Here is a 26,870-nt window from a genome sequence, read left to right as displayed (position 1 = left end):
AAACACCAAGGCTAGAGTCTTGCTCTGGATCAATGTTGTGTTGTTGCCTTATTATCAGAAAGCGAGGCGACACAGAGAGAGAGATGAGCCCGTGGATGATGACGATATCCTGTAAAAAGGCAGCCAGCCACCATGCACTTCTTGTCCTGCCGCGTAATTTCAGCCAGGCGCAAAAACTGTTACCCGACGAGGATGAATGCTTCCTTCAGCCAATGAATAAGAAACTTGGCCAACGTTAGGCACGGCATTATGCATATTTTTGACAATCAGTTATGGTGCCCAGCCACGACACAGTGAGTGTGAAAGTGGGAGAGAGTGAGAAACGTGGGGGTCGATTTCCCTTTTCGGGATGATGGAGCGAATTTGCCAAGACTTTGGACTTTTCTGCGGCTGAGTCCGAATCTGGCCAGCTAGTTAACTTAATACGTAGTCCTAAAGTTGTGGCTATCAAAGTTGGACAAGGGTAAGGGTCTGTTCTTATTGGCACAATGACAAGAACTTGCAGCCTTTTTGGGAATGATGCTGCGAGATGTTTGGAGCTGCTGTCATTCTGCGAAGTGTGCGAGACAGAGTGAGTCTTGGTGAAAATATATAAAGCTCGACAAGACAACCGACTATGGCAGTCGGAATGTTTGAGACAGACAAAGACTCGCAAGATACTCTTCAACTCAGTTTATTTCCTCTCATCAAATCACCATTCCCTTACAAGGCAAACCACACCCCACTGCGTTTTCTACACACAACATGGCAATGTCTGAGAAAACTCAGCTGGTAGAAAAGCCCAACGACATGACGGCTGAGGTGCCTGCTGAAACTGGCATCCCTGGAACGCCAGACAAACTCTTCTTCCTCCAATCCTCAAGCGGCGACTTCTCAGACGAACTTCGTGTCCTGGACCTCAGTTCCTCCATTACATTTTCCACATTTGAAGACGCCACACACGATGAGTTTTACGCAGCCGTCGAGAAGGCGGCGAAGAACAGGCAAAACGACCGGGCAGCATGGGTCTACGAACTCACCCGCAAGAGCTTCTCATCCAACATGCAGATCCACGACTCTTCAAATCACGGCGTCGTAGCCGCTGAGCTGGATCTCTCCATCCTCAAGCACTACGGCACATGGAAGCTCAGCTTTCCTCAGGGCTCCCGGCATTCAAGCCACGACCTGGAAATCAAGCCTGTTAGCATCCTTCAAAAACAAGAGACGTTTGTCAAGGATGGGACAATGTACATATGGGATATGACAATGGGCGGCAAACGGGGGGAGCTGTACAAGACTATTAACGGGAAGAAGGCACTTGTGGCTGCGTTTGCTGCCAAGTCGTGGTTCAAGAACAATTGCGTCTTGGTAATGGACACAAAGGAGGTGGGAGATGTTGTTGTGGTAGGGAGCTGTGTCGCCGCTCTGAATAGAGATATTTAGGGTGTTAGATTCTTTTATTTTGCAGCGTTCTTGTGTTTTAGAGCTGGTACGATGATAGATTGCGCAATGCAAGTATAATGGTTGTAGTTGGTGTGTTGTTTTGGAAGACTTGGTCCGTGAATTAGGAAGAATCTCATGTTTTTGGGTGATTTCAACTGTTATGCAACGCTGAAAATTGTTCGTAAAGCCCTGTGTTGAGATTAGAATTGTTTTAGTAATTAATACAAAGGTACAGGATCACAACCTCGCATCTGTGGGAGCAAAGTATCCTTGCTGTGCTAAACGCCATGGTGCCTACCACCAATCGGAGACATTTTGCGATTCTCGCAGCGAGGAGAAAAAATAGAGCGTATGCTTTAGATTCAGTGCGATGATTCATTGAATTAGATACTGTGGTAGACTTCCGCAAGGTTGTGGGGATTTTGACTTAGGAATGGCAGCTCGGTAGCGTCAACTCAACCTAAGAGAGCAGTCTTCTGCTCCGTGTACCAGGGCGCTCTAGAAAAAAAAGTGTCGACTGATGGTTCGCTTAGGGATGGTCTTTGAAGCTGGGAAATGCCAGACACGATGATCACAAATGCGTCATAAAATATGCGGTTTGATCGACCTGCGTCAGCATGACCCTCGTGTCTGTCAACCCAAACACCAGACAAGACGATCGTCATGTCATGCGCAAACGAAACCAGCCGGCTCACGCACCACAGCCCATAAAAGGAATCAGTCGCCTTCCGGTTTGAACTTTAATCCCACGCTGCAAAGCAACAGCATACACTTCACCCGGGCCGAATAGCGAATCCCAAATGGATCAGGTCACCCTCAAACGCCCCAGTCTAGAAGCATCGACTACCACGGTAGTTTTGCTTGAGCATGATGCCCTTCAGACGCTACTGCAGGAACACATTCCATCATCCAGTAGCATGATCCACCATCCATCACGTTGCCCAACACACGTTGCGGAACCCACAGACGCCACTGGCTCAAGTAGGGTTCGCAGTTGCAACCTTGCGGGCAGATGACAAGAAAGGGATGACAGTCTGTCTACTCCGTATAGGAGATATAATATGATTGTGGCTCCTTCGCGCAGCGCAAATATCTCTCAGTCAGTCACACAACCAGCAAGTCGGGTTGGGATCCCTTGGCAGGTGAAATTAGCAAGTCAAGTTGTCCCGGCCCAACCTGAGTGCGTGTTGGATGCACGTTTGAATGCTGTGCTGCATGATAAAATGTTACAATATAACTGCGGAATTTCCACCATGCCAGAATTTGTTTGGCAGTGTCTCGTTTTGCGGAACTTTTAACAACCGAAGTCTTAAACTCGAGGTGCAAGATGTTGACCTTGGTGGTGCTGGTTGTGCTCTCTGCACTTACAGGAGTTACGGTTCAATCTCCCGCTCGATTATTAGACACCCAGGAACCAGAATCCTACCAGGATAACAACAAGATTCGCCATCCGCTTTCATTTGACAAGGACGGAACATTTCAAATATCCATATTTGAAGACTTGCACTTTGGAGAGAGTACGTCTTGCCTACATCCCACACCTTTCTCATTTGCTTCTTTTACAAACAACCTTCTCTCTTGTCTTGCGTTGAATCTGATTGTAAAATAACTAATCTTGTAGACGCCTGGGACCAATGGGGTCCGCAACAAGACATAAACTCGGTCAAGGTCATCAACAGCATCCTCGACAACGAAACGCCGAACCTCGTAGTTCTCAACGGCGACTTAATCACCGGTGAAAATACCTATCTTGAGAACAGCACCGAGTACATCGACCAGATTGTCGAGCCGCTGGTTTCCCGAGGTCTAACATGGGCATCTACGTATGGCAATCACGATCACAACTTTAACATTTCTGGAGCAGGGATACTTGCTCGTGAAAAGAAGTGGCCCAACTCCAGAACCAAAAGCATGGTTCCTGGCCGCAACGCTGGTGTGACAAACTACTATCTGCCCGTCTATTCCGATGGCTGCAAGACATGTAACTGCACGCCCGAGATGATTCTATGGTTCTTCGATTCCCGCGGCGGTTTTTACTTCCGGGAACGAAATGCCGACGGCAGCCAAGTCGGCCAACCAGACTGGGTCGACGTCTCTGTAGTAAACTGGTTTCAATCTACAAATGCCAGAATCAGACAACGCTTCGGCAAGATTATCCCATCGCTGGCATTCGTACACATACCCACCAATGCATCCGTGGCTGTACAGACCGAGCATGGAAGAGATAGTGTAAACCCCAATAACGAACCTGGCATCAACGACGATTTCCCGCTCGCTCAACAAGCCCAAGGCTGGTGTGAGGACGGAAGCAATGGCAAAAATTGCACATACGGCGGCCAAGACGTGCCCTTTATGCAAGCCATCACCACGACACCTGGTCTCATTGCCATTTTCTCAGGCCATGACCATGGCGCAACATGGTGCTACAAATGGGACCACCTAGTTCCCGGAATGACTGTTGCAGGAAACGGCATCAACCTCTGCTTCGGCCAGCACTCTGGTTATGGCGGCTACGGCAACTGGATCCGCGGAGCCAGACAAGTTCGTCTGTCAAAAGACACATTCAGCCGGCAGAAGTGGGAGGCCGAAACGTGGATTCGGCTGGAAAGTGGCTCCGTGGTAGGGAGTGTAAATCTGAATGCTACCTATGGGAAGGACTGGTATCCAGCTACGCCAAACGACAAGACGTACTGTCCTACCTGTAATTATACCGTCATTACGCCGGGTCCGAGGAGACGCTGACATGATGATGTAGGTTGACCGTTGGCATTATAGAAGAAAGAGAGAGAATGCCGGTTGAGTAATGGGACGTTAGGTGATGGATTTGATTGAGAGTTTATTTGCGGAGTTGCCATCTTACACCAGCAAGTTGTATCATTGAATGGAGGGCACTGTTTCTTTTGCCAGTCAGTATAGATTCCCTAGGTAAGCGGCTCAAGCTACCTGCCTGGTAGGCTTGTATGTATGTATCAATAAACCTCAGAGAGTCTCGTGAGTCTGTTCAGCTGCTCTAGCCTAGAGATAAAGACACCCAAAAGGGTGCAAAAACGAAAAGGTCTGCCATTCAGACCTGTCGGACGCCGCCCCTGCTACCCAAAAGTTTTTCTCCTCCCAATCATATACAATATAAACAATGTCATAAACAGATACAATTAAAAATTACCCATCGTCTTCACCCCTCCTCTTCGAATCGCCATATCATGACGGCACCTTGCTCCAGTCCTTGCACATGCCGAAAAAAGTTCGACAGAACTTGCCGTATTCCACGACAGGATCAAACTTGTGCCACGATCCCATGGCGTGGTGAGCCAGTCGGGCATCCGGGTCTGTGTACGGCTTGGAGCCCATGTTGCCGAACTTGCCGCGGCCAGGACTACAACGATTAGTTGATAAGCACGGGCTAGGAGACGAGGGGGGGGGGATTCGAATATCTAGAACGCACCTGAAGCCAGTGATGGGCAAAACGAGCACATCCGATGCCAGCTTGGCGCGTCCGCCGTCTTTCAAGCCTGACATTGCATTCCACCGCAGGCCAACTTGTTTTTTGAGCCAAATAATGGTGGCTTCTGTCACAGCTGCCGGCCCGGTACGGGTCAACGGGTCGTGATCCTTGGCCGTGTGCCCATTTTCCGACTGTAATGTCGCCTGTTTTTCGGTCACAAGCTTGTCCTGCAAGCGGTCCATGAAGCGATACAGAACAGGGTGCTGGCGCGCAGAGGCCATGGCCCAGTTTGTAAGTTGCACGGGGTGTGAATAGCCCATTCGCCAGTACTGATCGCTATTAGGGTCCGTGTCTGCCTCGAGTCCCCAGAGGAGGTTGACAGGCCGAATTTCTGCTAGCTTGGCGTCTGCGCCTTTGCCCGTAGGCAATTCCATGCCGTAGATGTCGCCAGTTTCTTCATCAGTCCACTGCGTGATGTCCTCTTTTTGAATCCAATCGGCAGGGTGTTGGAGTGGTTCGGTATCAACGTCGCCGTACTATCCAGTTAGTTAGCTGGCAAGGTCTGCCATTGCGATATTGCAGAGCAATTGAATTGCTTTTTAGGAAACATACGATACCGCCGAACCACTTGCAGGCCAAGACTCGGAAAATATCAACCTTTTCGACCCTAGAGAACATGGATTGATAATCTGCCAAAAAGTCGGGCTCGTATGTGTTCACCAACGCCGAGACGCCCGCATCCGCCCAGAAGAAATATGCCATCTCGCGGAACGTATCGTTTGCAGAGGTAGAGTACTCGAGCCATCTCTCAATGTAGCTTAGAAGATCGCTGTTGAGTCGGGTGAGGTCGGCGTCGTTCCACTTCTGGTGAACGACAAGAGGAATATTGGAATAGGGCATTTGTCGATGGGGACTTAGTTTGGCGGCGTCGGAGGCAAACTTGGCAGCCTCGAGGATGTGTTCGGGTTCGGCATGGTCGCCCTGCCATGAGGGGGGGATATACCAAGCTGTTGAAGCCGGAAGGTTAGAATATGCGCACACAAGGTCAAGGACAAACTGGAAAGGCGCAAAAGATCCTTGGGGAACAGACATACCTCCGCTGTCTGAACGATTGAACTGCTGAATATGTTCCCAAGCCAGGGGAAATCTCCGTCGAATTGTTTCTTGATCCAGGAGCTGAGGGCGCTTGCCAGAGCCCGAAAGAAGAGACCAAAGAACAACACAAAAGACGATACCTGCGAGAACCAGCACGCGCGGGCGTACTCGCAGAAAGCGAGGAGAGAGGAGCATTGTGGTCCCAGTCCAAATGTCAATATCAATGTCAATCGAGAGAGCCGGCTGTGTAGGGATCGAAGGGAACCGTGGGTTGACAGCGGCGAAAGGGAAACGAGTGTCTGGTGTGGTGTGGTAGATCTGGACCACCGTCTACAGTGGCATGCTGGCAATGATGGCGGCAGGTTGGCGCCCTGGTTCGAATGGAGGTAGGCTTTGAGGCTTGCGATTGATTTCACGACTAATGAAGAAGGTGGCAACTTGAAGCTTTGAGGGCGGGTCCAGATGGCAATATACTGTATGGATGGTGACAGCAAGAGGCCGACGAGGAGATGGGTCAATGAGGGTTGAAGTCTGGTTGATTTGAGAATCATGTACACATCATCCGGAAAATCGTTGGTGCCAGGCAAGCCCAAAATCTGGGCCGCAGGGGTTGCATGAAGCAAAGATTCAAGCAGACCAGACCAGACCCAGCCCAATTTTGTTTGACCAAGGACAAAGAACCAGGCCAGACAAGAACAGCCAAGCCAAGATTCGGACCAACCAGGAGAGACGAGCCAGGGGATTTGAGATCAATTGATGCATGTGGGCGCGGGCGCGGGCGTGGGCGTGGACATGGACATGGAGGCATCCAACCAGACAAGGTTCCAGTCGACCACCTGGGCAGGCAAGACCAGACCAGGCCAGACATTGATTTAATATGGATCGGGCCAGACTTCTAACTTGACAGGCTTGGGCACGGGCGCAAGTGATATACAGGCTTCTGGGTATCTGTCTGGCGCCAAAAGAAAATCAACATTGAAGTCTGGTCCATGTCTGGTTGAGTCCTGTTTGGTGGGTGCATGTCTGGTGTGGAGACCAAGAGGCAAGCCGCTGGTGACCAGACCCGACGAACATTGAAACGTCGAATTGATCAGACATTGAGGCTCCAGCCTGCATTTGTCGTCTGGACAGGAGCATTTGAAAGGCAATAGCGCAGCCGCACACATACACATGCATGCAAGGTTCAATGTTAAAAGCCAAATAGGTCAAGTACCCAGGTATCCAGCAGCCACCCACTGTCTCGTCACAAAGGTCAACTGGCCACTCCTGGTCCACTGCTAACCTAGACCCATAGGTTAGATCACCAAGGACGTTGACATCAATCCATGCCGGAATGAATGGGAAGAAAATATTTTTGTTTGCCAACATGAGTGACACTCAGGACATGTCTTGCTTGCCATGTGATGTATTTTTGTATTCTTAAGTTCTTAGTTATTGACCTCAAGTGCTGTCAAGTCGAAGGTTCAATGTTGATGAAAACCAACCTGCACATATCTGGTGCACGTACGCGAGCGGCTCAACCGGCAATGGGGAAACATTGAATGCAGAATCCAAGGCCAAAAGGGGAAGGGGCTCCTCAACCACCAAAATCTACCTACCAGACTGTACTTGACGTATTCAACCCCAAACTTCTGCAGGCAAATGACTGTCCAAATTTACCCTCTTCCAAACGCCAACGCAAATTCACCTCGATGATAACCTCGGCGACCTGACTGCACGTCATCACCAATAATAATTCCACCAGCGTAAGGCCTGCAGCAGCCGATCTGCCCTGCAGGGCCCAGACCATCATCTTCATTTTTGCCAAGACTTCTTTGCTCAAGTGAATTGTTAGCCTCAGCCACCATCAGACAAATCGCCAACCGCAAATCGCCAACAGCCATTCAACCGCTGGCTGTCCGCTCGTGTCATCTTCCCACTGGCGCCCCTGGCACCATCGACAAGAGAGGCGGCCTCAAAAAATAAGTTACCCTCGCCATCCGCCCCTCCATAATAAATAAGTGAGTTGCCACGTACAAGCCCGTCGAGAAGGCCGCTTAGCTTGGCCACTTCTCAGGAGCCACAAAGTCCTCAGTCATCTCACCAGACCGCTTTCAACTTGACGCCTTGAAGCCTTGACGTGTGGCCCAGGCGGAGTACGGAGCACTTGATGCCAAAATTTGGGGCACAATTTCAACTTTTCAACTGGTGCAATGCTGAGCGTCACCAACTTCCTGGTCCGGGAGGACTGCCACCAGACACCATACCAACCATCGAAACGAAGACTGGAACTGCTCCACCGTACACGTCAACTGGTCTGGTCGGTCTGCTGCAAGATGAGGGCCGCCAAGAGCCTGGCCTAGCATCGTTCTAATGTAAGTGCTTGTCCCTCAAGGGATGTTGCCGAGATCCCCAGTCAAGTCGGAATTGCCTGCCGATAAATAGCTGCTTGGCAAGATACAATTTGGGCACCAAGGGAAGCGCACAACCTAAGTAGGCAGCCATCATCAGAAGATGCTCGGAGACGGAATCTCATCTTTACCTCTCATCTTTCGGTGAGATTGCTGGGATACTGCATCTCAGACTTGGTGTTGATGTTCGCAGTCGCTCAGCTTGCCCAATCTCGACTTAAACCTCTTCTTGACTGCAAAACGAATCAATGTACGGAGTAATTACGCCAGAAATGGGGTGGCTTTGTGGAGTGTCAGCCTGTGGCCGCCTTAGCCGTTTCGCCTCACCGTTCTAATAAGTTGTTCGTGACGCCGTCCAGAGTGCTTACCACCAACACTCACTTGAAACAGTCAGTGAGACGTGAAAATCGCTTTGGCATTAAAATTGGAACAAACTGTCCAACGTGCTTCTATGTACGTTTCGCTCAACGAGGAAAACCAACAGTATGTATGCATGAACCTGTGACGTGTGATGCGACTTGTCTTTGCCTGTCCTTGTCCTGTCCTGTCCTGTCCGCCCGTTGTCGTGTGAACTCCGTGTGAGCTTCGTGCAAATGCTCCCCAAAACTACATGTGGAATCGGACCCCGGCCCAGGCGAACCGATCAAGATATTATGGGTAGGAATGTGAGGGGGGTATCTAAAATCGTCGCAGCAACGACTTTCTTCTCAAAAACAGCGCCAGCGCAACCCCTACGAAAAAGAAGAAAACGAGGTTGATTCGGCTTCCGATTGTTACAATCAGCTTCGCGTCGTACGAGTGCCATGATGAGCTGCCCAGGTGGTCGAAGATGGGTGTAGATACTCGTCCGTTCAAGCTGTGTAACGGCCCAGGGAGGATCTTGAGATCGGATCGATTCGATTCGTATACGTGGATTACCGAGGCAAAATGACAACCGGTGCTGAACATTACCGTTGCGTACGGCAGCCCAAGCCATTCTTTGTCGTAGACGGTGAGATTTCGAACAATGTCCCCCACAAATTCGTTGCCCTTGCTGGCCATCATGAAGCCAATGGAGAAGCCTGTCGGATGGGCCTCGGGAGCCACAAACGAGAATCGCCTCAAGGGACCCAGTGCTCTCTTGCACTTGAGATCCATATCTAGGATCACGCCTCCATAGGCGTAGAGGAGCATATAGCGCAGAGCATCAATTCTCTCGACTGGATAGTGATAGTTGTCCCATAATTCCTTCAGGTCGGGGAACTTTTCGGCGACAAACTGGCTGGCCTTGTCGTCGGTCCAGATGTGCGACTCCCATCCGGGGTGTATGTCCAGACAGCTCTGTACGGCTTCTCCCCAACGACCTTTCCACCGCCCGTCATTATCCCCGAGGGCAATGTGATGCAAGATTGGCGGGACAACATCTTTATACGGCTCAGCACTAACTTGATGTATGCTGTAGTTTGCAAAGGTTACATCAAAGTTGTCGTTTGCTTCCGACAGAATGAACTCGGGCGCGTTGTCGTGCCAGAAAACACGAAGAGAAACCAGCGTCCATGTCGTGTATAGGAGGTGGCGGCCGAACCACAAGGTAACAATTAAGATTACTATAGTTGCCCAGAGGATCGACCGAGACTTCCCTCCGGACTGACTTCGCAAAAACTGTGACTTTTGCATTGTGTGATGTTATTTTTCGACTTGTTGCAAAGTTCCGGTTCTGCTGCAAGGACAATTGCGAGTCGAGAGTCGTGTAATGGCTGAGATATCTGTGCCGCGGAAGGAGAGCGGTGAGGTATCGTGGCGAGCGATTTCGCAAGTGCAGGGAGTTAATATTAATACAGATTCCTGTTGTATTCGAGCGACCGATAACAAGAACGGAGCAGTGGGAAAGGAGTTGAGTCTAGAAGGCGTCTGGAATAGGTCGCAATGGCAAGCGCAGGGTGTGCCTTGGGCACCAGGAGCGAAACACGAGCTTGCTGCAAAGGTTGTGTCAATGGGCGCGCAAGTACCGAAACAGACGAAGCCAATAAGATGTTGCAAAGATGGCTGGCTTTGAAGAAACGTCGAGGTTAGAAGTAGTGAGGAAGCGCAGGCATATTGACGTCGAGCGGTGTCTGGACAAAATGCACCCCTGAAGACCTGAAGACGAGATCGTGATGCGATGATCCGGTAGTTGTTATGGATGTTATGCCGTGTGAGATGTGAAAAATAAGAAAAAGGAGCGTGGGGGGATGGGAGATTGGGTTTAATCAGCCTTGAAGTAGGTTGCTAAAAGGTAGACGTCAGGGCGCAGGATGAAGACAGGGAGAAAAGGGAGCAGGATGGAGGATGAGTTGGGCAAGAAAACAGGATGCGATTGTCGTGCAGATAATAAGTCGAGTATGATGAGCAAGATGAGCGGACAAGGCAAGGCAGATGTGCAGAGATGGGCAGACCAGGGGGGGTGGGAGGGCCGTCAGCGTTGGAACATTTGAATTGAATTGAATTGAACCAGACCTTGGTACATTGACTGGGGCCTTTCCGAGTGTGGTCCTCAAGGGCTGGCATGGGTCAAGCCCAGACCAGACTGGACTGGACTTGATCAACCAGCACGACTTGTCGCTGGGGTCAATGGTCTGGTGCGCAAAGTACCTAGGTACCTTGGTAGCTGGCAGTTGAGGCCTAGCGGGCTGAACTGGGCTGGGGCGTGGGTCCAGTCTCGTCTCGTCAGAGTGAGAGTGGTCAGGCAGGGGGGCTGAGTGACTGAGTGACTGACTGCAGACTGCGCAAGGCTCGCTCGTTAATGACTCGCCCAATTTTTACTGGGCGAACACATTGAGAGAGAGAGAGGGCCAAAAGGAAAAAAAAAGAATGAATGAATGACAAGGTGCGCGACCAACAGCCCGCAATGGCGATGAAAAAATGATGAACGCTCAACTCGAGTTTGGGGCTTGGATGGATCTGGAAGTCAAGTGGGCTGCACGGCCACGACGAAGATTGGTGATGATGGGTGGCTGCCAGCCAGCCTACTAACCCTGATTTGAACCAGACTTGACCCGACTGGATATTTTAGTTGGAAATTGAGCGGCATGGAGAGACTCAAAAGCCGGCCCCCAGCCCAGTCCAGTTGAGAGCACCAGAATTCAATGTTGTCCAGTACCTCCATGTAATGTGTTTGGAGGTACAAACTTGGTGCAGCTTGATGCGCGGCAGAATCTCAGGGCTGAATCGGTGAAGCAACCAACATTGAACCAGTTGGCATTTGAACGATCTAGCGAGGGCCTGGACCTCAAGCTGCCTGCTGTACTCGGCTCTGGTATTCAACTGAGGGTAGACATGACGCTGACCCTCTACTCCGTACTTAAGTATGTCTGATTGAATCCTCCAGCACTCAAGTCTGGTATAATTAAGTACGGAGTAAATTACGATGAATTGTCTCCCGCCCCAGATGCTAAAACAAGAATGAGATAGATACCTTTGTCTGGTGTGGCTTCAAACAAGCTTTTAGTTGACATTGACATGGATCCTCATGACATTGGTGTGTCGGGTTACCCGTGCTTCAATGTTACCAGTTTCCATCAAATGCCAGGCACTTTTCTCTTGCAGTTCAATGTTAATGTACAAAATGCGCCAGGCTGCTCTTTTTCTGGATTGGTCTGGTCTGGTCTGGTCTGGTCTGGTGCCTTGGCCATTTCGCGACGTCAAGGTCTCGCTTTGTTCCACGTCCAATTTAAGGTACGGAGTCCATCTGCCATGGTATTGAGTTTACCGACCACGGGGACTTTCCTTTGCCTGCTGTTTGTAAAGAGCCCAATAGATCAATAGGTTAATTAATAGATTGAGTAAATGTACCTACTAGGTACTCCGTGGATCATGACCAAACACCAGACACCATCTTTCCACCGACGAATCCTGCGTGTTGCATCGTCATCCAACCCATCAACCCACCATGGCCAAATGGGAGGGTCGTAGTCGCAATCACCTACGCGTCAACCCGTTTCATGGCAACAATTGTGTGCAACATCGGACACACACCAAGAGCCGTTTTGCACGGCTTTGCACCCATACGAAATACGCCTTGAGATCAATGAGGAACATTGCGCCGCTGACAAGGGGGGAACGGAGCTGGTCAGTGTCGCACGACACTTGACTGCATAGAGCTGTCAAGGACAACATCCAGCAGGAGACCAGTTGACGGCCTGCGGAGCACAGTTTTGTTCCGATATTAACACTTGACGTATCAGTACTGTATTTGATGGTTTATGCCGCAAAAGTCTGGTTGGCCGGTTCCAAAAGGCTCACAATCAACCCTCGCCAAACGGGCCATTGTCTTCACCAAGTCGGGAACACGGCACGGACAAGGACTTGGCTTGTTCCGCACCGCCTCTCACCAGTCAAGCACGAAGTACTCCGTACCAGACCCTCAGTAGTTCGGCCGGGAGAAGCTGAGAGTCTGGTCTGGTCAAGGTGTGTTGGGACTGTGTGGTCTGGTGGCTGTGAGAAGCAACATTTGCCCAGCCAAGCCCAGCCTGCTCGGGAAGTGTCCGGGCGCCATTTCAAACCAGACCAGTTGACCAGACCAGACATGAAATCACAGCCTCGATGTCGGGGAAGGGGAAACGGGGACAGTGAATTGGCCACACAAACAACACTGGTCCTAATGTCAAAATGACATCTTTCTCGGACTGGACAGAATTGCTAGCTGCTTGCATTGTCGTTGAGCGAAGCACAGGAGCAAACAACCTTGAGCACGACGTCGATTCCTGGCTGCTGGTCAACTGGTCTGGTTGTCTGGTCCCTTTAGCAAGCTCACCGCCCTACGAGGCTCGCCAAGACGGCACAGTCCATCCAGTCAAGCACTAACTTGAAGGATCATTGATTGTCAGTGGAGGCACTGGGACTCTGGCTGCCGACAGCCGTCAATGGAGCCCACCATCACTTGACACCATCCAGACAAGTTGAGGCACCCAGTTTGCCAGTCAACCAGTGCCAGGCTCGAGCGTATGCTGTGGATAGCTGTGGATGCCGTCCCTGTACTTTTGAAAAGTCAAGTAGCCGGTGCCCAAAGTGTGCCGCGCAGATCACACACAAAAGTCCAATGATGATCATCCATCATACCAATTTCAAGTTTGACAACACAGGGAGGGGAAAAAAAGACACGGGGAACTTTGCCGAAAGGCACTTGGTCTCAATTTACCTGACAGAATTGAATGGACGGACTGAGGAGTGAACTGGAGTCTGGGTATTCAATGTTCAACCACTGACATGGAGCCGAACACATTCAATGTTCAACTGTGGTGCAGTGCCGCTCATCACCAAAACTGCAGGTATGGAGTACATGTATGACCAATCATATCGTGCAGGCAAGCCGCTGCAATGATCAAAGAACTGCGGAGTAGTGGCAGTACTATATTGAAGACTATAAAATATGAGTATAAGAACAAGACAAGACATGACATCTTCAGTTCGAAAAATGAAGCCGCATCAGAAATCCACATGTAGTCCGGTTGAACTTGACATTGAACCTTCAATGTTGAAGAGAGGGAGCACCACATGCAGCTGACCACATGCAGACTCAACATTGAACTTGAGGCTGAGGCTGAGGGCCCCGCCGCCTTTCAGTGCTGGCCACTCGGTGAAATGGACATGGAGCAGACGGATTGACCAGACAGCACTTGAGACTGGCCAGCACTAGGCAACTCCAGGCGGACTTGACGGACCTGCCGACATGGACTGGATCAAGTCCACTGGCGACCTGGTGTGAGGCTGAAAGTAGAGCAATGTGGGTACATGTCTGGTACTCAAACGCCTCAATCTCTCCATGTCATTTCAAGCGCACCAGTCCAGTCACCTCCTGGGCTTCGAAGAAAGGAAGCGCAACTGCTGTTGACCTGCTGCACATGTATCTACCAAGGCACTTAAGTATTTCTCTGATGCCGTCGTGATTCCCATGAGCAAATCATTCAAATGATATCGATGACCTTACTTGACATGTCTGGCCTGGTCTGGTCTGGTGCGACATCTGAAACTTTCAACTCGCCAGACCTGGCAGTCCCATTCGACAATTGATGGCAGAATTGTTACGCCACACTCCGGCACTAGCATCAGCCTGTGGCGCAGGCAGATTCCCGCGCCGGTTGTGGACACACCAGAAAGAACCATGGAAGCTTGAGTGACACCAAGTTTGCATCACAATCCATCGACAACTGCCCAGCTTGCTTGAATCGACAAGACCTGGCACAGGAGCTGGCGAACCCTCGAGTGAGCTGGCTGGCCCATGATTACTTTGTGCGCCGCGCGCAACACGTCTGGATTCCATCTATCTGAACCCGCCGGACTCTTCATCAGTGTCGCGGTTTGCCTACAATCGGGCCCCTGATACACCAGACACCAGACACCAGACACCAGACACCAGACTCTTTCACAACACACTCGACATCTCGCAGGCCCTCAGCATCAATGGTGCGCAAAATCACCAACGCCGTGCAGTCCGTCTCAAGGGCGTGTCACTGGCTTGTAGCTACAAGAGTCCGCCGACGATGGCTGATCCGTGCTGTGCTGATTGTGCTTCTAATCCCGCTCCTGTTGCAATGGGTTCTGGCATACATATTGGGAAGCGATGCTCGACTGCTTCCTCCTGAGCTCCTGAAAGCAAAGAACTTGCTCATTGTCACAGCTCACCCCGATGACGAGTGTTTGTTCTTTGCACCAAGCATTCTGGGAGTCTTGGATAGAAATAAGAATATAAAAGGAGGCTTGGTAGTCATGTCCACAGGTTTGTCATTTGCAGTCTCAGAATGCTGGCAGTGCTAAGAAATTTCCTTGATAGGCAACAACTACGGCTTAGGAGAAACCAGAAAGAAGGAACTTCTTGGGTCCTGTGAGGCCCTGGGCATCGACACATCTAGATGCGTCGCTCTAGATAACCCCGACCTGCAGGATAACCCCAAGGTTTGGTGGGAAGAGGCCAAAATCAAGCCCATCTTGAAAGAGTACATTGAAAAATGGAACATTGACGCGGTAGGTAATGTTGTCATGCCCACTTTCCCCTTTCCACCCCTACCTTGGTACTCTCTTCCCTCCTTACAAAACCACCAACTGACATGGGACACATAGATCCTGACCTTTGATGAAGGCGGTGTTTCGGGCCACATCAACCACCGAGCCGTTAGTTCTGCGGTCAAGTAAGTCAGCCCACCCGTGACCCGGACTTTTGCGTGCTAACTGTTGCCAAGTCAATATGTCGCCGAGAACGAAAAGGCGCCGGCGTCGTACATGATCGTCTCTGTCGCCCTCCCGAGGAAGTACACCTTCCTACTGGACTTGCCGCTAACCGCGCTCTCATTCATATGGAGGATTCTCGCCGCCATCTTCTTCCCATCAACCTCAGCGGATCCCAAGTACAGCACTCGCGCACTGATAGCTAACACCTGGCACCGTTATAGAATGACCAGACAGGCATTCGCAAGTCACGGCAGTCAGTATACGTGGGACAGACATTTGTATATGATTATTAGTCGATACGTTTGGTTCAATGACTTGCGAAGGATAGTAGGCACCGGAGCGGTGACTCGATGAAGCCCAGAAGGAGGTCCTGCAAACCGCAATTTTATAGAGCGCAGCCTACACAGCCAATACATAATGATAATGCTTTTCTACATTGTATCCAACATCTACTAACGCTCTTCGGTGTGTACTAACTCAGCCCTGACACACGACGCATGTATGAAGTCGGCATTTTCATGCCAGGTCCCGCATGTAACCTCGGCCATGCCTTTTCAGCAGTTCCTCTACTTCTTTCCTGGGCAATGCACGGGTCTCATAACCATTGAACCCTTTCATCGTCTCGGCTTCCGTCATAGAGTTCAGAAGCGCTTCCTCGGTCGCTTCAGCCGCCGCAATGAACACTGAGTCGATGAGCATGGACTTCATAGTCTCCACCTTGTCTGTTTCCAAGAACGGGGGCAAACTGGTCGTGCCGTCCCAGGACGACGGCGATTCGGGACAGTTTGCTGTGGAAAGGGCCATGAAGAATTCCCCGCTAAAATTCCGTCCGACACCATGGCCAGAAACTTGGGAGAGACCCATGCCAGCTCGCTGGGCTATGCGTCTGAGTTGATGGGGAAGCAGTGGGATATCGGTGCTATCACAACGACGTCAGTTTCGTGGCGCGGAAGCACCAGGTGCATGAACCTACATGATAAGAACCAGACAGCCTATGACAGTCGTCAGCGTGTGTTTCGATTATACATGTAAGCCAATGGCTTCATTCTGTACTCACTTCCCTCAGCCGCCTTTCCGCTCTCCGGAGCCCGCGGAGCATTCGGAACTTTCTCTGCATGCGTCTTCCCGGCCTTCAGAATCCTTCCCACTGGTACCCCATCAATCTGCAAATCGTCCATGCTGCCGTAGTTGTTCTGCACAATCACACCTACTGTATACTCCTTGTTCCCTTCGCCTTTTAAAACACGTGAGCTAGTTCCCGTGCCTGCCTTGAAGCCGTGGCTTCGCATGGCCGTCCCACCACCATGATTTCCTTCTAGAACGGCATCTTGCTTCTCAGCATTTCCGATGGCAGCAAGAACATGTTCCTCTTCAATGACACTCTTGAATATGTTATTCAGTAGTCCATCGAATGTCTCTCCAACGGTGGGGAATCCAAGGTAGTTCATCTGATCAAGAAGATCTGTGATGCCGTCCTCCTCAAGGCGTTTGGCGGACCATTTCCATATGGCATCGTAGACTTTGCCAACACTGACGGTATTTGTGAAAGCGATTGGCTACAGTTCGTTAGTATGGATGACACACAAGGGCCGTGAGGCTTATTACAGACCGCCCTGGTAAACCCCCATTCACGAATTTGATGCACACCTGTCCATTCTCCAACACCATTCATATCATGCACAGCCGCGTAGCACGGAATGTAGGAGGTGTCCTTGACGCCCCTTGGAAAGATGACGGTGACACCAGTATGCACGTCTTCTCCTTTATTGATATCCACTTGTCCAACACGGACACCTATGTAATTGGTCAGTTTTCGCTATTTATTTTGAGGTTGCCTCTACTCCCTACGGAGTAGTAATGATGCGATCGGTTTTTGTCCGATGGTGTACTCCATACGCTCGCAATACTTACCAGGCACATCGAGTACGGAGTTGCGAGGCCCTGTTGGAAAGCGGCCCGGGCTGTAACCCCAGTCGCGAATCCTGGACGATGGCTTTTGGACAATCATGTTTGATATTGGAGAGTTGCCTCTGTGGATGATTTTCTTTTTCCCCGGAGAGTTGAGCTTTTCAGTCGTTCCAACGAGTATTTGTATTTAGTTGTACAGTTTAAAAGTCATGCGGGGTACAAATCGTTTACAAGATATTATGGTCATCCATGGGTACAATTCCCGTGGTGCTACATGGTGCTGCGTAGTGATTACGATGAGCATGGGGTGTAATAGTAGGAGAGTCGCATGCGTAAGTTGGCATTCATACCAAGTTTAAGTTCCATGTAGCGGTTCTACATTGAGGGTTGGTATGTTTGGGATGCCTGGGAATATTGTGAACAGCTCAAACCGCTTTTCCCCTCGCTACATCAGCTACATCAGCTACATCAGCCGTGACAACCAGATAGCATCCACAACTGTGGCATAACCACTCCGTGCGTCTGTGAGAGTGTTTTGCTCTGTGAGACACAGTCAGATGAGTCCATCGAAACAGTTGCCCGGAAATACGCTAAACTACTTGACCCTGGCTTGTGAGCTGAAGCCTTCCCCCACAATGTCATCACAAAATCTGACACGGCCAAAAGCAATTTCATTCCTCGTGCTCCCATACCCGAAGCACAGTTCCAGCCCACGCATGCTAATTTAGGTTCGAACACGTTGCTCGGAACCAAGTGGTCGGTATGGAGTACCTCAACACTTGTGAGCTTCGCATTAACCCCGTCGAGGCCACGTAAAGCCTACGCAATAGCGTACGCAGGTACTGCAATGAATCACAATGACAACGCGCACACATCTGATGCTCTAGCTGGCATGTATGCACACTCTGTTTGGTAGAGCTCTGACCTTCGGCAAAATTCCGAGCATGGTGGGCTATTGAGCCAATTAGTGGCACTGGCGAAGTAGCTTGGCGTTGGGGGGATGGACAAGAGGTAGCTGATGGTGACGAGATTGGCCCTGGTTGAGTTGCCCATGATGTCTGGCCTTGGCCGGTATTTTGGGCTCCAAGCTTCACCATTGATGACTCGCTTCACAGAACAACGGAACCCAGTGTTGTGAGTTGTTGCGTTCGTCAGTGGCATTTTGACGTATGCTGCAATGGTACCCTGTACGGAAACTCTAGACACTTTTTGGAAGGTTCATAGCTCCACATACCTTTTTCCTCCTGAATGATTCATTAATCCGTGGTTGATATTAAAACTTCACAGTGTTCTTACAGTTTAGTTATCTCAGGTGTTACTGGGAGCAGCGTTGGGATGTTACTGAGGGATTTGGATGATTTCACTATAACCACCAACCCGCCACAACGTCAGAACATCAACAGAAATATGTGAATCCAGACTGTTGATCAAATTTTGAGGCGATGCTAGCCAGCTACCAGCTTCTCTTCATCATGGCTAGAACATCCCGCTCTCCATCAACTCTAGTAAGTATTTCCAAACGGCGCACTTCCCCAATCCGCCTCAAAGCGTCCCCAACCTCCATGCTCCAGCTCGCTGGCCAAATACATGGTATAAACAACCATATCGTAGTATCCATCTGCAGGCGTCTTCCCGCCGCACACGTTTCCTCCCATGGCAACGTTCAACAAAATGGTCATGTCCCTCATCGGCCGCGTACCCTGCGGTATCGGGGCCTTCATGACGGCTCTGCCATCAATATACCAAATCATTCTCCCTTGGCCTGCCTGACCCCCGGGCTGCTGCCAGGCGAAATCATAACGCACCGGCCGTGAGTGCATGTCTGGGATTCTTGTCCCCAGAACACGATGCTTGTCAGGTTCGTGATGCTGTCCCCAGTGGAGACACGTTCTGTTCTCATGATCGCCATTCCATGTCTCTGCAATGTCAACCTCTCCGTCAGTAGGCCAGTTGAATGGTTCCTTGGGCAGGAGCCAGAAAGCGGGCCAGATACCATCAGCACAGGGAGACAATATTACAGCAGTGAGAACACCTTGGTCTCGCTCGAGGGTGTGTCTGCTCACAAGACGGGCTGATGTGTATTTCTGTTCGGGAGCAGGTGAGGAATTGTTTGCCAAAGCCCGGACGACCAGCTGCCCATTTGGGGTGCTAAATACCATTTAATGGTCAGTAGCAAATTTTATTGTCAACATTGAAGTCCGTCAAGCGGCAGAGTCTCGGGACATTGAGTGTTACCTACTGGAACGCATTCTCTGGAGCAGCGGTGTAGTGCTCCAGCTCCTGGTTCCCCCATCCATCGGGGCCATTCCCCAGCTTTGCATCCCATTCCACATTGACAGGAGTATCTGGATAGAATCTCGGGACCCAATAGGTGTGAAAGCTTGGGCTGGGACCAGGAGGCGGGCGAGTGGCCATTGGCGGCGGAGGCGGCTGTTGGCCTTGTCCTTGATCTCGGGGGTTGATGATGCCCTCAAAATCGGCCTTGAGACCCTTTAACTTATCTTTCCAGGACATGCTGCCCAGTTCACAATGTATAAGTTGCAACAACAATATCACATGTATCCGCCACAGCCAATTTCTTGAAGCTACACCCAAGGCACGAATGCTATTTGAAGAGAGACCCGGCGGATGCAGGTTTGAATTGGGGTTTTGGGTTTTGGGTTTTGGGTTTTGGGTCCGAAGCTCCAACGCCAAGGTCGGCTGTGACGTCACCTGACTACGATTGAGTGGCTGTGGGCATCCTTCAATGTTGCGGAATGGGCAATGGCTCGGAGCAGAATGGTGAAAGATACACGTTTGCTCACAAACATGGGATGTGTGCATGTTGGCATTGCACAAGATGTGTTGGCTACACAAAATGGTGTGAAGAGGGGATTGCATAACTGGCGGTTCCAGGATCAACGTTAAAGGGAAGATGATGTGAAACTAGTCTCAGAGTATGGTCACGAACTGCTGGGCCTCTTGACTAGCCAGTCATTTTTTTATTTACAAGCAAACTTAAAGGTCTATCAGTTGTTCTTCTTCGAATTTTTGACAGGTTGCAATGACGAAAGTATCTCTTCCCTCATCGTCCAACCGAGCCACCATAGGCTGCCTGGGCCAAACACTACACCTACCATGACGCTGACGGTGACCATTCGGAGCCAAGACGCCTGAAAAAGTCCTGCTGTCTTCAAGTCGTTCAGCTGGTACCCCAGCCATGTGAAAGCTGAGCCAAAAACGCAGAAGCAGTTGAGCTGAAGAATTGTCCACAGAGCAACATCCGGTCTCGTCGCTGCCCGCAGAAAGTATTTGGGGATGTGGATGTCCGCCCAAGTGTGATTAGAGCTCAGAAATACATACCAATACGAGCCAATGCTGATCATTCCGATACAAACGGCTGTCAACCTTGCAGCCTTCAGTCCGTTGTGCAGCTTAACACATTTGGACAATATTCTGGGCATCACGGGAAGCATCTTTTGTATAACCGAGAACACAACAAAGAAAGCAAGGAGAAGAATGCTACCCCAGGCCCCAAACAATTGCCATATCCAATTCCACCAATGGCGCACTGAGAGATCAGGGTCAAAAAATGACACCAAGTGAGGAACAAAAAAAGACAAGGCCACAGCAGGGAGGACGGCTAGAGACGTTGCGTTATCGAGTTCCAATGGCCTCTCGCCACAGAGTAGGGACGGCAAAGTTGTTGATACATGTAGAAGATAAAAATACACCGGTAGAATGAGGCCTGGAGTAGTGAGTTGTCCCAACAGGCTGACAATGACGGTCCTGTCACAAGTACTGGTCAGCGCAAACTGTGAACTGAGTTCTTGCCGTTGAATATCTGGCCAAGTACCAAATCAGCAACTTGAAACCATGAGCATGTCGAGATGACTCGAGAAGTAGGCCGGCATAGACTGAGCCAAACTGTGCCATAGAGTCCAATGTATGCCAGTAGCCGATTGAGTCCGAGTGGAACTGAATGAGGCCAAAGAATGCAACAATTTCTCCGTAAATCTGGGCCATCCAGTCGATGCCGTAGAAACGGTCGATTAATGATACATTGGCGCCTTCAAACTGATACAGCGACCTTTCGCGCATTGGCTCAACCACTGATGCGATCATAGGAATGGCGACAAGGGACGGGATGAGCAATACCGGCCACAACAGAATCGGTGTCGCGACGAGGCGTCGTCGGTTGCCATTTGACGGCTGAATGGTGACGGATTTGAGTGCATGTGCCATTGGGTGTCGAGCTGTACCTTGACTCTTTACGATAGTACTGCATTGTTATACATTCTGGTGTTGCATTCGCAGGACTTTGAAGGAGAGGGTTCAATGTTGTGCATGACGGAGTTGTGTCAAGTCAACATTCAAGTCAAGTCAAGTCCCACTTTCTTTATTTGATCCTGGTTTCTGATGGACTAGTATTGCACACCAGACACTTTGTACCTGCTCATAAAACGGGGCAAACATTGAATGTCTCAATCAATACAAGAGAGGAATTAGTCCATTGGCAATAGTGGCATCTTTGCGCTAGCATCTACATAACTCGACATCCGGCTGGGTCGCTGCCACTTCTCGTTGATGCCTTTCTCCATGCGGGAGATGCATACTCGATGCTTGAATCGACGTGGCTCTCACTCAATTCTGACTCGTCGTCAGATGCAGTCCAAAGAATCTTCCCGACATGTCGATATCTTGCTTCCAATTGTACGGCCAGCTTGACAAACTTGGACCCCAGTAAATCATCCTTGAATTCATCAAGCAGTTTTGCGGCCTCTGTTCTCCTCGCCGCATCTGCTGTAGATGCCCATGTTACTCCCAAGGCGAGCGGCGTAAGTGAAGCGCCCAGTGGCTTAAACTTGTATGATCGTTTTGCGGCCCTGAGGCATTCTCCAGATAAAAAGTCAGCGTCCTCAAGCAGGTCAAAGTTTTTGGGCTCAGCTAGTCGGAGAATCTTGTTGAGCATAAACACGAGTGTCAGCATGATCATGTTGACACCTTCGTACGCAAAATAGGTTTTGAGAAGCTGAACAGGAGCCCCTATGGTTAGCAGCTGGGAATCTTCTGTGTCCATCGCATCGATGAAGTCGTTGACGAAGTTCGCTACACGCCGCGATTCCAATATCATTGTTTGGTAGGCGGACTGCATCTCGGGAATGTGTAGTTCCGGTTCTTGAGCAAACACTGGAAAGCGAAATAGGTTTTCTAGCCGTAGACTTGTCGTTTCTACGCCTTGGATAAACAAAGGATCCGGGTCGGGACCATACGCTCGTTTGGAGGCGTCTATTATTGCTGGTGACAACTTGAGCGTGGGCTCGGAAATACTTGCCAGCACCTGTCATGATGATCAGCTTTTATGAACTGAGAAATGCGACCAACAAGGTCCACGTACAATGCCAAATGCTGCGGATACCAACACCTCCCCATGGAAAGGATCCCCCCATTCTTGAAGCGAGGCCTGTTCCACCAGCGATGCCAGTCCGTGCATATGAATGCCGTAGTGATCGTCTGTGTCTCCGAGGTATGCTTGGCACAAGTTCAACAGATACGTGGCGACCAGAGTCTCTACAGTTTTTGCGGTCTCCGGATTCATTAGGGATGATCTCAAGGCTTTCATTCCATTGCCATAGTCCGTTAGAGCCTGCACGGAAATCTTGCCACTTCTCGCACTAGCCATTGCTCCTGTAAATGCTCTGGCGCAAAGGTCGAGAGCTTTATTTCTCCCTAGCCTCTGAGGAATGTGCTCCAGGAACCCGCCCAGGTTGCTCACATCATATCTGGGATCTGATACGACAAGAGTCGATACAAACGCTCCGCAAGCAACGGTAACTTCATTGTATAGCGGTCTTGAGGGCTCGTCCAGAGCCAACACCACTGTACTTGCAGCTGGCGATGAATAGCTGGCCGGTGCCGTCAGCCCTACCAGAGTTCCCTCGGATCCGGCTGTTGTGACAGTTGGCTGAAACTTGAATCGTTGCTGACCGGACCCGACGCAAGGAATTTTTAAGCGGGTACATCGAGAGCATGATGGCCGAGCCAAGTCGCACTATATAGACCATGTCAGTGTGACTGTTGTTCTGCAGAGACAGCCGAGCATCGTCATAGAGGTGATGGACGCCGGGGGGGCGAGCGGCCGAAACTGGAACTTCAACATCAACAGGGAGGCCATACCCTCTTCTTTCGCTTCCGACAGGCCTCGCAGCCTCGACTTGACGGAACGCCGGGCATACGGATACGAGTGTAACCGAAACACCAACTTGGTCCACGGGTCGCAGAATGTGAACGGATTCGGTACACGGTGTATTATTTTTGTCCACAGTCCGCAGAGCGGGCTGAACACAACAAATTGCGCGCCAATGCACGCTTCTTCACACACCAACAAGACAATGGTCTCCTGGTCCGTCGGAAGAAAAAAGAGAAGTGTTTAATTAGTAAAAGACTCTGTCAGGCTTGCATATCTGGACAGGTGTGAAGGAGCCAGGGGCATTTTGATCTTATTTTGACGAAATGCTGCGCTTACCTGTAAGTGATGGAAACCGTACACGCTCTGCTCGATCTTAAAAAAATGAATTACCCACAACTTGGGCCAGAAAATACGCCTAACGCCATGTTGCGGTCTGGTTTGATTACCTCGCCATTGGCTCTGCCAAGCTTCACTTTGCCAATCTGCCTAAAACGGCCTTGGTATGCGTGGGATTGTCTCAACAGCAAAGGAGCTTCTAGAAATTGGTTTCGGAGTCCGGGAAGAGCCCGTAACTAGGCGAGACGTGGGCCAGTTGGAGCAAAGAATTGCAACCCTCTGCCACGTAGGGCTTGTCTCATGCTTTGGGCCCGATTTTCTGGTCGCCGCTTGTTCCCATTCTGGTATTACACTGCGCCCGATGACTGTTCGTGCGGCGGAGAAGTCGTGTTGATGGAAGTCGGTGCTAAGGGTCGCTGGTGCCGACATGGATGCAAAACAAAGCCCATGTAAAACGGCAGATGTGAGCCTGGGGGCGGAGTCTCACCATTAAATGATCATTCGAATCTTAAATCGGCACCGTGGTGGACCTCTGGTCACCATACCATGCCAGCCGTGCTATCATATAAGACCTTCCACTGCACACCCTGAATTCCGTCTCATGGGAACGAGTTGAGGCGCGGGTACACACATAGTACGGTAGGAGCTAACCTAAGCGGAAATTTTTAGAGACGATGCCTTGTTGGCTTCATATACCCAATAGGCTATTCCTGGAGATCATGCGTCATACACTCAAATTTGGTCACTTTATGGGTCATGGGCGCCTGGAAGCTCTCTCGAACTTGTCAAAGCGTGGCAATCAATTCAACTCGTGGGCTTGGCATGCAACATCTCCAAGTCGATGGTACACAATGCTTGTGCCGCTCTGCTAACAGCAAACATGGCTGTCAACGGGACCTTTGTTCGCTGGTCTTTCGATACCTCACAAAGGCAGGCGGCAAAGCTGAAAGGCAAGCATGATAAGAGCAAGGAACCCTACGATGTCGAAGGTCTGATGTGGCATCTCTTGATATAATGTGTCATCGGCCCAAGCCATGCTCCCTAATGATGACTTAAAAGAAGACCATTGTTCGTGAACATGTTTGCCCTGCTGCATTCTTAGTCTACCATGAGAATACCTTCCACGAACCCGAACAGTATCCAGTACATACATTAAATATTTCGCAGAGGTAATGTTGAACAATGAGATGAATTTGAACACCCTAGAGTGTAGCGTGTTTATGATGTTCGGAACGCCCCGAGACAAAAGAAGAACATGTGCCGTGAACAAGCCGTGAACTGGCCGCTACCAACAAAAAGTGGGCGTGGATTGACCATGAATTCCTAGAAACACTCAAATGCACAGACAACTCGATGAATCCATCGCGGATATGGATTCTCTTCTGATTTTGATACCACTCTAAACTCCCAGGAGTGTACCAGTTGACCCGAGACAAGAAATGCCGGCGTCCCAATTAAATTGAGCTGCCGTCGAAACATGGACACAGCGCACTATGCATTGCGTTTCTAGTTGTCTGCGTGGAATTAAATAACTTCTCCCAACAGCATTCCAGATATTATGTAGCTAACGGGTAAGGTTGTGGCCAAGGACAATCGGGCGGTCGCCCGTTTACTTTGTTGGATGGCGAGACTGGCGGGTCATAAGTGTTGGAACCTCGCGCAGCTGCAGCTAATTGAGCTGCTGTTCAGTTGGTCAATGGTTTTTGTTGCTATTTGCTTCCGATGAACAAAGACTGGTGGATTGATCTGGAGCCAAATGAAGGGGATATAACCTCAATGTGTGTCACTCCCATAAGTAGTTGCAAGGTTTGTGGCAATACGGACGGACCTTCAACTTCAAATACATATCACCATATGGCCGTGAGAACCATTTGCGCTGTCAATTGACCCTTAAAATAAGGCAGGGCCTGCATCATTCGATCTCTTAGAGAACAAAACATTGTATTCCGCGCATATTCCTCTACTTTTCTCTGCCAACGTGCCGGACACGTTGTTGGTAGTGCATCATGGTGTCCTTATTGTCACTAGCAATCGTCATGGCTTTCTTCTATACGGCTATCGGGAGCCCTGCTTTGCTGTAAGTTCACACACACTTGATAGCTTGTTTATTGCGAGTCTTCTGCTGACAACCTGCGATAGTCATCCATCTATTGAGAAGCGAGGCTTCGCCTGTGACACAATGACGCAAGGTCTCACGAAAGATGACTGTGAATATTTGTCTAGTATTGGCATGTCTGGCCAGGGAGTCAATGCTAAATCTCCTAACGGCAACATATCGGTTGGCGACCAAGGCCCGAATAAATTAATATTTACCAACCAGGCCAATAAGCCTGTCATCCTATTAGTATGGCAATCTATTCGTGAGGATTTTGAGTCAAGCTTTCTGAAAGTGCGCAAACCTAAAGTTTCATACTCCCTCCCGAAACAAGGCGACAAGGTCACTGTGTCTCTGGCCAATGCTGTCAGCGGCGGGTGGTCTGTCGTTATTGATCGCAAGACTCAGTTTTCAAGCCACGGTCAGATCGACAATACTTGGGGAGAATTCACCAGTGGAGAAAATGCCACCGTCAACATATCGCGTCTAATCAACATGTCGGGAACGAGAATGAGTGCGCGGACCAGTGGCGGCTGCATGGCAGGCATGAACACCTGCGTATTTGTTTGCCGGTCAAATAATACCTGTGGGGAATCCCAGACTTACGACTTGAAGAACTGCAAGTCTGGTAGCCAACCTGGAGCTACTTGGGGGCTGCTTGTAAATGGCAAGGGTGAGGAGAATCCTGAGGGTGGCTGCCAAGGATGGAAAGACGGTGGGCAAGTGAGTATCGACCTGGACAGCTGAGAGGTGCTGGGACTTGAGGTGGCTCGAAATCTGCACGAATTGCCAATTGATATGCATACGATGGTCGTTCTTAAGACTTGTATA

The 26,870-nt window shown here is 50.1% G+C and overlaps 11 protein-coding genes across 11 annotated transcripts; 4 read left to right on the top strand and 7 right to left on the bottom strand.

Annotated features, from left to right (window-relative positions):
* Nucleotides 1-744: 744 nt before the first annotated feature.
* VFPPC_00033 (hypothetical protein) lies at nucleotides 745-1,422 on the top strand (the record flags this gene model as incomplete). The annotated part of the gene is made up of 1 exon (XM_018280132.1): nucleotides 745-1,422. One exon carries the CDS (start codon nucleotides 745-747, stop codon nucleotides 1,420-1,422), a length of 678 nt encoding a protein of 225 aa, XP_018148038.1.
* A 1,327-nt stretch (nucleotides 1,423-2,749) lies between these two features.
* On the top strand, nucleotides 2,750-4,164 carry VFPPC_00032 (metallophosphoesterase; the record flags this gene model as incomplete). The annotated part of the gene is made up of 2 exons (XM_018280131.1): nucleotides 2,750-2,939; nucleotides 3,044-4,164. The coding sequence occupies 2 exons, from the start codon at nucleotides 2,750-2,752 to the stop codon at nucleotides 4,162-4,164; spliced, it is 1,311 nt and encodes a 436-aa protein (XP_018148037.1).
* Nucleotides 4,165-4,620: 456 nt separating this feature from the next.
* On the bottom strand, nucleotides 4,621-6,154 carry VFPPC_00031 (glycosyl transferase; the record flags this gene model as incomplete). Its single annotated transcript, XM_018280130.1, has 4 exons — nucleotides 4,621-4,795; nucleotides 4,865-5,400; nucleotides 5,477-5,871; nucleotides 5,959-6,154. 4 exons carry the CDS (start codon nucleotides 6,152-6,154, stop codon nucleotides 4,621-4,623), a joined length of 1,302 nt encoding a protein of 433 aa, XP_018148036.1.
* Nucleotides 6,155-9,027: 2,873 nt separating this feature from the next.
* On the bottom strand, nucleotides 9,028-10,005 carry VFPPC_00030 (glycosyl transferase; the record flags this gene model as incomplete). The annotated part of the gene is made up of 1 exon (XM_018280129.1): nucleotides 9,028-10,005. The coding sequence occupies one exon, from the start codon at nucleotides 10,003-10,005 to the stop codon at nucleotides 9,028-9,030; it is 978 nt and encodes a 325-aa protein (XP_018148035.1).
* Nucleotides 10,006-14,766: 4,761 nt separating this feature from the next.
* VFPPC_00025 (N-acetylglucosaminyl phosphatidylinositol deacetylase) lies at nucleotides 14,767-15,885 on the top strand (the record flags this gene model as incomplete). The annotated part of the gene is made up of 4 exons (XM_018280127.1): nucleotides 14,767-15,082; nucleotides 15,137-15,327; nucleotides 15,424-15,491; nucleotides 15,543-15,885. The coding sequence occupies 4 exons, from the start codon at nucleotides 14,767-14,769 to the stop codon at nucleotides 15,883-15,885; spliced, it is 918 nt and encodes a 305-aa protein (XP_018148033.1).
* Nucleotides 15,886-16,047: 162 nt separating this feature from the next.
* Nucleotides 16,048-17,539, bottom strand: VFPPC_00024 (peptidase S58 DmpA/arginine biosynthesis protein ArgJ; the record flags this gene model as incomplete). Its single annotated transcript, XM_018280126.1, has 5 exons — nucleotides 16,048-16,450; nucleotides 16,505-16,523; nucleotides 16,589-17,087; nucleotides 17,141-17,325; nucleotides 17,443-17,539. The coding sequence occupies 5 exons, from the start codon at nucleotides 17,537-17,539 to the stop codon at nucleotides 16,048-16,050; spliced, it is 1,203 nt and encodes a 400-aa protein (XP_018148032.1).
* A 368-nt stretch (nucleotides 17,540-17,907) lies between these two features.
* VFPPC_15048 (hypothetical protein) lies at nucleotides 17,908-18,600 on the bottom strand (the record flags this gene model as incomplete). Its single annotated transcript, XM_018292801.1, has 2 exons — nucleotides 17,908-18,258; nucleotides 18,307-18,600. 2 exons carry the CDS (start codon nucleotides 18,598-18,600, stop codon nucleotides 17,908-17,910), a joined length of 645 nt encoding a protein of 214 aa, XP_018148031.1.
* A 341-nt stretch (nucleotides 18,601-18,941) lies between these two features.
* Nucleotides 18,942-19,953, bottom strand: VFPPC_12678 (glycoside hydrolase family 16; the record flags this gene model as incomplete). Its single annotated transcript, XM_018290455.1, has 2 exons — nucleotides 18,942-19,587; nucleotides 19,679-19,953. 2 exons carry the CDS (start codon nucleotides 19,951-19,953, stop codon nucleotides 18,942-18,944), a joined length of 921 nt encoding a protein of 306 aa, XP_018148030.1.
* Nucleotides 19,954-21,210: 1,257 nt separating this feature from the next.
* On the bottom strand, nucleotides 21,211-21,444 carry VFPPC_17433 (hypothetical protein; the record flags this gene model as incomplete). The annotated part of the gene is made up of 1 exon (XM_022429143.1): nucleotides 21,211-21,444. One exon carries the CDS (start codon nucleotides 21,442-21,444, stop codon nucleotides 21,211-21,213), a length of 234 nt encoding a protein of 77 aa, XP_022285840.1.
* Nucleotides 21,445-21,961: 517 nt separating this feature from the next.
* Nucleotides 21,962-23,652, bottom strand: VFPPC_00023 (transcription factor Cys6; the record flags this gene model as incomplete). The annotated part of the gene is made up of 3 exons (XM_018280125.1): nucleotides 21,962-22,759; nucleotides 22,817-23,470; nucleotides 23,596-23,652. 3 exons carry the CDS (start codon nucleotides 23,650-23,652, stop codon nucleotides 21,962-21,964), a joined length of 1,509 nt encoding a protein of 502 aa, XP_018148029.1.
* Nucleotides 23,653-25,980: 2,328 nt separating this feature from the next.
* VFPPC_12677 (hypothetical protein) lies at nucleotides 25,981-26,786 on the top strand (the record flags this gene model as incomplete). Its single annotated transcript, XM_018290454.1, has 2 exons — nucleotides 25,981-26,021; nucleotides 26,084-26,786. 2 exons carry the CDS (start codon nucleotides 25,981-25,983, stop codon nucleotides 26,784-26,786), a joined length of 744 nt encoding a protein of 247 aa, XP_018148027.1.
* Between the last annotated feature and the right edge of the window lie 84 nt (nucleotides 26,787-26,870).

Source organism: Pochonia chlamydosporia, chromosome 1 (genome assembly GCF_001653235.2).
Source record: "Pochonia chlamydosporia 170 chromosome 1, whole genome shotgun sequence".
Classification (NCBI taxonomy): Eukaryota; Fungi; Ascomycota; class Sordariomycetes; order Hypocreales; family Clavicipitaceae; genus Pochonia; species Pochonia chlamydosporia.
This window is presented reverse-complemented; position numbering and strand designations above follow the sequence as displayed.